The sequence below is a fragment of the Pholis gunnellus genome (assembly GCF_910591455.1).
Source record: "Pholis gunnellus genome assembly, chromosome: 14".
NCBI classification, from domain to species: domain Eukaryota; kingdom Metazoa; phylum Chordata; class Actinopteri; order Perciformes; family Pholidae; genus Pholis; species Pholis gunnellus.
Genome location: NC_136541.1, coordinates 7,680,051 through 7,691,069, shown reverse-complemented (window position 1 = coordinate 7,691,069; position 11,019 = coordinate 7,680,051). Strand labels below are relative to the sequence as shown.

The 11,019-nt window shown below is 38.6% G+C and overlaps 1 protein-coding gene across 1 annotated transcript; it reads right to left on the bottom strand.

Annotated features, from left to right (window-relative positions):
• Positions 1 to 214: 214 nt before the first annotated feature.
• Positions 215 to 10,208, bottom strand: LOC306706037 (plexin domain-containing protein 2-like; the record flags this gene model as incomplete). The annotated part of the gene is made up of 14 exons (XM_079172948.1): positions 215 to 929; positions 1,219 to 1,376; positions 1,851 to 1,886; positions 3,153 to 3,381; positions 3,467 to 3,527; positions 4,469 to 4,550; positions 4,670 to 4,765; positions 4,882 to 4,981; positions 5,061 to 5,179; positions 5,297 to 5,419; positions 5,997 to 6,066; positions 6,574 to 6,717; positions 7,512 to 7,726; positions 10,112 to 10,208. The coding sequence occupies 14 exons, from the start codon at positions 10,206 to 10,208 to the stop codon at positions 723 to 725; spliced, it is 1,737 nt and encodes a 578-aa protein (XP_079029074.1). The 3' UTR covers positions 215 to 722.
• Between the last annotated feature and the right edge of the window lie 811 nt (positions 10,209 to 11,019).

Genomic DNA, 11,019 nt, shown 5'->3' with positions numbered 1-11,019 from the left:
ACTTTTTATAGACTTCATTGTTTCATCATTAGTTATAAATAAATACATGCAATTTGCACTGTTTTTACCGAAAGAAAAGACGAGACGGTATCATGTTAAAAACAAATAGACTTGTATTTTTTTCCATGTTTGTGATGTGGAAGTGTACAGCAAACCAATCAGTAAATGTTATATCTGCTTTTACTTCAGAAAATAAAGTAAAAATTCAAAAAGGTCCCAGACATTCGACTCATTGTGCTGAAAGGTAAATCACTGTGCACCCTGTTTGCCCTCAGATGAAGGTGGGTGTAATGGTGAGGAATTCAGTCTGTATTTTTGAGATGAGGAAATGACACCCAAATACGACATTCCTCTTTGTGAAGAAGGTGTGGGAACAACACATAACTCTGGAAAATAACAACCGTCTTTGTGAGAAAATGGTCTCAAAACAAACATTCAGCTTTTGCACTTTGTGACGCTGTAGTAAACAAACCGGTGACCTGGACTAAGTACATTTTATCTTTAACTTTTTATATTAGGAATGGCTCACTAAGCTAATGCAAACGTGAAGCCAAACTGTAGATATATTCTGTAGTTACTTTCCTCATAGAGGTTTGGTGTTTTCCTCTCTGAACACTCAAATTCTATCCTTAAAATGAACTTGAGTAGCAGCTGAATGGAAAACAAAGTCTCCGTCACATAGAGATCCAGCTCTGTCCCAAAACCTCCAGGGATACGTAGTGTCAGCTCTCTGAGACTAGGAAGCGCTCCCTCTGATCAGGAACTATGAATCCTTCTTTCTGTTCACTCTCTCTTCTGTCTGCCATGACAAAAGACTGTTTGGGGTCGATGACCACCATGCTGTCCTGACTCGGAGCCTCCACCTCAGTGTAAGAAGGGCGACCAGAGCCTCGTCTGAACTTCATGATTGGCCAGCGAGTCGGCCGCCGCTGAGAGGAGGAAAGTGACAGAAAATGAACACGAAACTGGATATAATGAGAATACATACATACAAATATAAAACTTTCCTTTTATGCATTTTAACTTTGTATGAGATGTGTATTTCTATTCCACTAAATATACTGTAATTGCATCGCTTCGGATGAATAAATATTACTTGATGCCTCTTAAAAACTCTCCAGCTTGGATTTGGGTGTGATGGAGTACTTCCCCCCCTCATTCACTTTCAAAGTAAGAACACAACGTGTGCTTTGGGAAGTGGATCGGTGCGTCACTGACCTCCATGAAGAAGAGGCTGGCGCTGGACGTCGGGTGGTTGTACATGTAGACAGACATAAGGACAGCCGCTCCCATGACGACCATCACCATGACGATGCCCGCCAGTAGACCAGTCTGCGGCCGCTCGTCGCTCTCTCCCGTGGTCTCCTCGTGTCCCGCTGCACAGACGGGGATGATGAGAGTCTCGGTCAATCCCTTCCTCGGATACAACTGAGGAACACTTGAGATTGGGCTTAAAAACAGCACACGCATGCAGCGGTTACCACGTCAAAGATGTGGTGTGAAGGATTTGGTGGCATCTAGCGGGGAGGTTGCAACCAACTGAAACATCTCCCGCGTGCCAAGTGTGTGGGAGAGCTACAGCGGCAGCAGGAATGGTGAATGCACTATCTAGAGCTACTGTAGAAACACGGCAGCAAGCTCCATATGTAGATATAAACGTCTGAAAACACAACTATTCTTATTTTCGGGGTGATTGACTATCAAAAACATACTTAATATTATATTCCAGGTCTGTCAATAGATCCTGCTACACACTGTGCCTTTAACACAAAAATGTAAGTTTTGATAAAGAGCTGACTTAACTTCTGAAAAACATTATGAACTAATAACAGACAGTAGGAATGACTTACGTGCTTCATTAATGTGCAAAGAGATCTTTGAGTCATCTAGAAAAAGAAAGACATTGACATGATATACTATTTTGAATGATAAGACATACAGTAAGTTATGTGTCACTTATTTAAAAAAAATTGGTTGTGATGTACGGAATTTTTAAAAAACCTCTCTGGTAAACAACAATTTAAGAGATTGACCACGTCCATTTTTACTGTAATAGAGAAGCTTTTTGTTACTGCAGTAGTCTTTAAAGATGATCCTTTTAATCTAACTTGTGTACGTTTTTACTGAAGTGTACTCGACTACAAGTGAAATCACAAAGTGCAAATCTAGTTGTTTCCCCACAGGCATCACAAATTGGAGCAGCGTGGGGTCGTTTGCAATTACCTAATTCAAGCATTGAGAGACATTTTAAAAAGGCAATCAAATGGTCCCTGACAATAGGGACCTTGCACAAATAGTCATTTTATGTGTGTGTTGATTGTGTGGGATTTGATGGTTGTCGGTCTTTCCAGATTTGGCATTTTGCCCCACAATCAGAGGATCACAGTGGAAATAAGCCTTGTGTCATTTAATCCTTGTTTTGTAAATGTATGTGATAACTGTCATCGGGTGAAGCGGTATTTATATTTTTTATGATTGTAAAATAATATTATTTTACTTCCAGCTAACAAACAATATCCACTGCAGCCAAAAATAACAGCCCTCCTTTATTCTGACTAAACCAGAGTGACAGGCATACATTGAGTCATCCTTTAGCAACTGAGGATACTATGTAGTATTTAACATGGCGCTGTATACACTCAGCTAGGAGCTAACAGAGGGCTGGGAAATAGCTGACCACTTGACCCTCACACTGTCAGACTTTACAAAAAACACCGGCCGTGGATACAATGCAACAAGTATTAATTCATGAGATAGTAATGACACCTGCCATGTCCTTCGCAGTAATCTGTCCTAAATGTAAGAAAAAACTGAAATTAAGTGACATAAAGCTACCAAACAAGATGATTCCATGAAGAGGTAGTGGGACAAGTCTTTAGCTGCAGAGGGCGACCGACAGAGGATTTTAAAATCTGGATTAATATCTAAATAAATAGCTTATAAAATTCTAAAAACTCTGGAATTGAACATGATAAATAGAGTTTGTATAACGGCGATGTAAGTCCCTGTGTGACTGGTGGTGAACACGCAGCAATCGGAGCCCAGATCCACCGATAACGAGTTAGTAAATAAAATGTCCTACCCGCGCCAATGAATCAATGCTAAGACTACTAAAACATACATGTTTTGTTTACTACAGACTATTTGCTTACCTTCTGCAGGTTTGCTGGTTGGAGGCTGTGGAGTGGACATTATTCTCCTGCCTGTGCTGCTGTGTGTTGAGGGGTTGGTGACGGAGGAGGTCTTGTGGGGGGGTCTGGAGGTCATGCTGGACGGCCGCTGCCGCTTTGTGGTCGTTGCAACAGAAGTGGTCGTGCGTGTGAGGTGGCGAGATGTGGCGTTTGTGACATCAGTTGCTCCGAGACACCGGAGATCTCTTCTCTGGAAAAACAAACATCAGTAAACTATTTTGTTCTAACAGAGTTTAACTTTCTGCAGTTTACTCAAATCCCAAAATGATGAGAACCTCCTCCGGGCAGCCGAAGTCGACCCAATCTTGCCGGTTACGATCAAAGCCACTGGAGCATCTAAGAAAAGAAAGTAAATACTATTAGTGCGAGCTTGAGCCGTCATCACAGGCTTACCTTCACAAACATTCAAGCTACTGTATTGACAAAGTGTTTCACAACCAAATGTTATTAAAGACTTTTGTAACCAGTTGATGATTTATTTTTGTATTTATCAGGTAGTTTAAATACTATGACACTGTGTTCTGCATGAAGGCTTTGGTAGGAATCATGTAGAATATAGTTACTTACACCGTTTACTCCACTGCAATAGGGCAGCATGTAGAAAAGCAACAGGGGAAATAGAGATTTTGTAAATTGGTTTATACTTAACAAAAGAAAGTCATTGTTTTTTTCTATATTGATACAATCCTCATCCCACATTGAAAAGCTTAAGGTTGTTGTAATTGTTTCTCCTCTGTCCACACTGGACAATTGCAATGTAGGTGATGTGTGACAGAACCCAGAGTCCTCATTCTCTCCAAAGAAATGCATTCAGCGAAGCTAAACTGAGGCTTGTAAGTTGATCAGATCAAGCAGGAATCTTCCAAACTTTTTGTGGCATGAAATTTAGAACCAATAAGACGAGAACATTGAAAGATGTTAGTTTCCTCTCATTGGTTGAACAATTCGTGTGTCTGTATAACTGCAAATTGTGTAATTGCAACCAAATTTAGATGATAAAAGCACAAATCAACACTGAGTATATCCGACAGCAAAAAGTCACTTATTGGAAGCACTACAGCATTATAAATTAAAATGCAGCGGTCAAGAGTCTGACTCACTTTGAATTTTGCAAAAAGGTCATTTTTATATAATGTTTGCCATCAACCAACATCTGTGTTTTTTAATGCAACCCTGGATTCAGATGAAGATTAAACATCCCTGTTGTTTTCATTTATTTAAATACAATCGGTTGGAATGTGCAGTCTTGTCGGTGCTCCGAGTACTTTCCAGTTTACCTTTGTAGCCGACTGCACCAGCTGCAGTTAAAGCCAATCTGAGAAGTGACACATGGACCACAGCTGGAGAACTGGAGACATGCTGAGAATAAAGAAAACGGTGAAGAGTGAGGCGGAAGAGACGGCTTTGGCTTCTGTGAATTAAACCTGAATGTATTTTTACAGGCCATGCTGCAACGTAGACGCTAACATGAAACGTACTTGGGAGAGGGAGCATCTCCACAGCTGTAGAATTTGAGATTTTGGACTTGAGGATGTCGACTTTGTGATACTCATAAATAGTTCTCCTCCGAACATCTGGAGCAGGTCAGGAAAGATATAATGTTGTTAACTACCAGTGAGATCTATTGTTTTGGTTAGTAAAAATACAGTAAGAAAATGCATTTTTTTAATACACCAAATGTGTCGCTCACTGGGGATCTGCTGTATCTCATGAAGAACCACAAAAGCATCCGACAAGCCCACTTTAACAGGATGATTCTCTGTGCTGATGTCGTTGAGGTCTAAAGGAATCTATAAAAAAAAAAAAAAGCAGCATAATTAAACAAATTTCGCATTAACAGAAGAACTAAAAGAGGAAAGGAAACGTCACCTCTTTGTATGCAAAGACGATACGTCCATCGCTGTGCAGAACAGCCTGGAAGGTGAAAGTACCGAGACTGATGTTGTCCTGGAGGTGAATCCGGTTCCACTGAACCACCAGTGCAGTGCCTACGTGGTAGACACACATAAACATAACCATCACAGACATGTAGTATAAATATTCTACAGCAGACACACAAGCAAACTGAACAATCGAGGACAGTTGAGTAAAATGGTCTCTCTTACCGTTGTCAAAGTAAAACACAGAAGAGTTTTTGGACAGACTTGGGTCCAGATTCGCCATTAAAGGGGCAATGTACTGAGTGGCTGTGAGCATACGGTGAAGTATATCTCCAGTGTAAATGAAACCTGGAAAACATGCCGGGGTTACTAGCATTCATTGATATGCAACGCAGGGTGATATTCACAATAATCATTTTAATCATGGACAAGATATGAGACAAAGGGCCAACTAACAGGACCCCCCAAAACAAACTCCTTCACTCACAGTAACTCTGCTTCTTTTCTGTTGTATTTTTGCAGATTAATCTAGATCTTAAATTACTGTTGTTGAACTTCAGTACTTTATTCAGGCTGGAGATGGAGATGTTGAATAGAAAGAGATCTACACCATACAGAATACTAAAGCATATATCAGAACACTTTACACACAACATCAAAAGAAACCTGTGAAGCAGGTTATAGTCTCTTAAAGCAGCGATCAATGCTTTTTAAATTGATTTCACTTACATTTTGGTCAATTGTATCCTAAGTATGCACTGTGCTATGAAGGGAAAAAGTGAAGAAATATATAATAAAAATTCCCAATTCATATAACGCAGCTCTACTTGTAACTCAGGAGAAGAGATGACGTCCAAAACTACTTTAAATACCCACTAAGCCTCATAACAACTTCTAAAGAAGGGGCGTGTAGTTAAAGACTTACCTCCAGTTGCCACTGTGATTTCTTTTAGTATGTGTCCATAGAAAGGGAAGTCAAAGGAAAGATTCACTCTCTGGAAAAGAAGAAAGAAAAAGTGCTAGAGATGCACCATTTGCAATTTTCTCGGGCAATTCCAAATTTGTTAAAGTATGACCTGCCGGTTTCCATTTTATTTCTTCCTTACTACAATTGGCATCCTAAAACATTTTTGTAGCTTTTCTTTCGTGGAAAATTGAAATCCAATTGTATGTTCATAATGAAATATGAACGACGAAATAACCTACACCAAGTTAAAGTACCCTTTCTCACTCAAACACATCTCTCAATAGGTTTTACTGTGACTGAGAGTTAATTGTTTTTGTGCTAATACAGTGTTCTCAATTCAACACATTCAGAAACAGAACTGTAATGCACTGATCAACAGTTCAGTAATACAATTGAAAAAGTGTCACTTTTTCATTCTGGAAAGTGAAAGTAAATAGATTAATTAAAGATGGATTGCCCACCGAACTTCTTTTACATGAGATATTTATATTGAAAATCGGACTGTCCTATTTATTCGCACAGACCGACTTCATACCTCAGCTTGTCTGTAGGTGTTGGACAGAAAGCCACAGGCCTTCCACTCATCCTCTTCGACCTCGTCGATGTTCACCCACAGCTCTTTACTGGCTGCGTCTCCAGAACCGTAGATTTTAGATGTATAGTAAGCGTGATCCATGTCCTGTGCAAAAATGTAGGGATTGAAATCAGAATTAGGGACAACACATGTGACGTGTTTATGTTGGTGAGGCTATCAAGTTTTAGCGTAGCATTTTTCAGATTCAGAAGTGTGAGATGGACAGATTTATGACAGGTATGAAAAGTAAAACAGGTCATCGAGCAAACACAACAGTCAAAACCAAAGTCAAGAAATAACACTAAATGTGTCTTGTATTTGTTCTAATTTCTGGTCACAAAGAGGGAAAACATTTCAGAACCACTGCATTAAAAATGTAATTTGTCTATTTTTTCCATAATCTTTCTCGCTAATCTCTACATATTTAATATGAAATACCAAAATTGTATTAAATTCTAAAATTTGCCCTGAATATTCCAAATCACATTACTTTTACTTCCAGGAAACACAATTTCTGTTGTTAATTGCTAACATTTTTAGAACAATTTTAAACAATGTTCCCCCATATCTTCATACAACACTGAGACTTTTAACTGTAACTATTTTGGGGTTTGATTATCCAAAAGATCAATATGCTTTGATAGATAAAGTTTCCTTAAAAAGTCTGGTATTTGAGAAAATGAAACATTATGTGCCGAGAATTATATAGCTGAAAGCTTCATCAAGAATCTTGCCCACTTTCAAACAATTGTTACCTAACCGTCCCGAACTAGCATCCTATTTAAAGACTAAATACATCAATTACCACAGACATCCCTGGAATATTATTTTCAGATATGACTTTAGTTCCTACGTTTTCCTTAATTTGCAAAACCTCTCTTAGCTGTAAATAACTTTACCACAATCTGTGTGGAATTGTTGTGCCCCTCGTCCAACAGCAGGTCTGGATCTGACTCCTCTGGTTTGTGCTGGTCTCTGTAGTGGCCCCTCTTATCTGCAGACCAGCCAGGGGCCCCAAACCTGGGACTCCTCTCCCTGGGCTGGTTGTTCCCTGAGACGACATATGGCTGCACCTCTGGAGGAGACGGCCCCCGTGTGTCAGTACGGTAGACTCCTGAGGAATCAACAAGAGGGAGGTCATTACTTTTCTTTTGAACACAGCATTTGCTTACTGTTTTGTTTTTTGGAGTATTCAATACATAATTATATCACTAACGATACAAATAAAATGCCTGAGTTGTGAGCTACAAAATATCCACATTTTAGAGGACTCTCTATACAAATATACTTAAAACAAATGTAACTAACAAAGAAAAACAAGAATATGTTTTATTGTTGCAACTTATCATTTTGTATATATGATTAATCTAACATAAAAACAAATAAGGAAAGAAAAAAAACTGTTCTCCAGTTCAGGGTATAGTAGGCATAATGAAGCAACACAAAGATCAAAAATAAATTGTTAAAATTTAATTATATTGTCATATTCAGAGAAGAAATCATTTAAAGAAAAAAAAAGAAAAGAAAAGAACTTAGGGCAACTCAAAAACCTCAAACTGACAATCAACGTTAAGCATTTCCTCACAATTTAAAACGTTCCAAATATGAAAAAACTGACATTTTTATAATTACAAGTAACGTATCAATTAACAATGCCAAACATTTGCTTGTTCCAGCTTCTCATATCAATAGTTGAAAATGTAATATCGTTAAAAAACAACAACAATACAAGCCATTTGAAGATATTACCTCGGGCTCAACGTCATTTTGATTTATTTTTTCTTCAGTTTTCTGGCATGTTATCAGCTAAATGACCCCTAACCATGCAACAACACATTATTCAAACTAGTGCTGCGATTTAAGATGGTTCTCACAATCGACTAGAAAGATACTCATTAGAGTGCAGATGTCCACCAGGTGTGTCTGGAAGACCACAGGTGTATCGTGTGGTTGAATGAATACAACCCACAATAGGCTGAACCCCCTTTATTAACACTAATGTTAACGTCCATTACGTTAGATGTTAGCCAAACACAACGTCCATTACGTTAGCTGTTAGCCAAACACAACGTCCATTACGTTAACTGTTAGCCAAACACAACGTTCATTACGTTAGCTGTTAGCAGAACACAACGTCATTTACGTTCGCTGTGTGACCACTAGCGGCCCCTAGTGGCCGGGAGGCGATTAAGAGCCCACGAGAGATCCTTGTGCATGCAGCCATAACTGGACACCCAAAGTAATATCCCGTTTTCTGCAGTAGAATGCTAGATAGTAAAACCAAGAAAAGCAGCGAATCCTCACAATTGAGGACTTGAAGCCATCAAATGTTTCTCAATAATGCTTGCAAAAAATAAAGAACTTAAACGATACATTGGTTGTCAAAATATAGTTGCTGATTTAATTGCAGTTCTAATTCAAACCCACTGAACTTATAATTTGTAATTTGCCAATTCCATATTTTAAAGTTTCCAAAGATACCAGGCTAAATTTTGGGAGAGTTTGTATACAATAATGCAAAAGGCATAAAGAATACTTCCATTTGTCTTGGGTTTGAATATTTCACATAAAAATCATATTGCTTCAATAAACTGGCACACAACATTAAGGCTAAGATACTGTCAGTGTGGAATATTGTAACCAACCTAGTGACAAACAAGGGGCATTGTATGTAAAGGGAATGTTAGATAGAATGCATCTTTGAACATCTCACCAGTTAACAAACATCTTCTTCTCACATGCAACAGGACATAAACAATTCCACAGCGTGTGCCATGTGGTAAGCATGCCTGCTCATCCCGTCATTCGACCCTTTCCAGTGACTACTGTGCGTCCGAATTTTTCGTTTCACAGCAGAGGGTGAAAGCATGCTTCACATTCTTCACACCAGCAGGTCCAGGACCAGGCATGTGAGGCCAGACAGCTGTGACTGCTGTGTCTATAGTTCTGTCACATGGTGGGCAGCGTATTGATGCTTTCTGTGCAAGTATCAGGAGCCGTTTTATTGTCAATAAAAGCAGCTACTGCCATTTCAAATTTGCTAAAATACCTAGTCTGTAGATCAACCAAAGTCAGATTTATCATACTGTTTAAGATGTTTCATTCAGCCAAACACAAAATACAAGGAATACCTTATTTAAGAAAATATCAAAACATCTGCACACGTTTTCTATGCTTGGCATATTCAATCCCCAGATATAGATTATTGAACAACGCATGTTTAAAATCAAGATATGCCTATGTATAAAATGGAATAATTACAAACACTGAAACCCTACACTAACACAGTAAGTAGGTAAATGTATTGTTAGTTATGTTAGCTTTAACACCACAGAAATATCCCATAACTTAAGGTGATATGTTCAAATAATAGTTTACTTCTACAAGGCAGCGTTACCGTTTTTACTGTATTGCGCAAACTGACCTGTTCCTAAAGATGGGTTAGCCTAAAAACCAATTAATGGCAGATTAAAGAATAGACACATATTTTATAACTTACCATAAACGGATTTAAGCTTCGTGAAGCTTATTTGTAACTGGAAAACGAAAACCAGCGCAGTGATGAGATGAGCCGTCTTTGTCAGGGTCATCGCCATCCTTCCTCTCGGCTCGCAACGCATCGCCAAAGCGCAAAGAATGATTAAAGCGCAATGAGCCTAACGAGCACTCGTCTAGTCGAACTAAAGAGAAACAAACGAACGAAGACGAGGCAAACTTAACTATTAATGTAGCCAAACGTAAAGTTTCTCGTCATGTTGATGTCCATGTTTAACTTTCAGACTGTGCGTCAGTGTAACGCTTCTTCAGGTGTGGAGCTCTCTGCTGTGATGAGCGCTGACCAAATGCTGCCTTCAAATGCCGTCGGAATTGTCACTAATATGAGCCCAAGGTAGTGTTGGAGGAACTATTCGGGGAACTGATAGCGCGCCACACTGTAGAAATACTGCATTTAAAGTAAAAGTTTGGTTAGGAAAACGCACTTATAGTATTAAAAGTAGCCTACTCTATGCAGAAAAATGGCCCCTGTAACTGTTACATTGTATTTCATTAGATGATTACTGATGCATTAAAAATTGTGGATTTTACTGTTATAATTAATTGAGGTGGAGCTATTTTTTAAAAACATTATTGTATGAGACTGCAACCACTAATTATTTCCATTATGGATTAATCTGCTGATAGTTTTCTCAATGAATCGATTGAAGATTACAAAGAGTTAGAGTATGGTTTGACAACATTGGCTTAGTATTTTAATATTTTTTGGTAAATCAGTTGTCAGAACAGCCAAACTTAAATGCCTGTAAATATTACTCTGCACAGAGTTAATATTTATATCTACGAATGCTAAACTTACTTGAGAATAACTACTTGTAGTTTTCACTCACACTTTGTGGAAATGTATTAAGT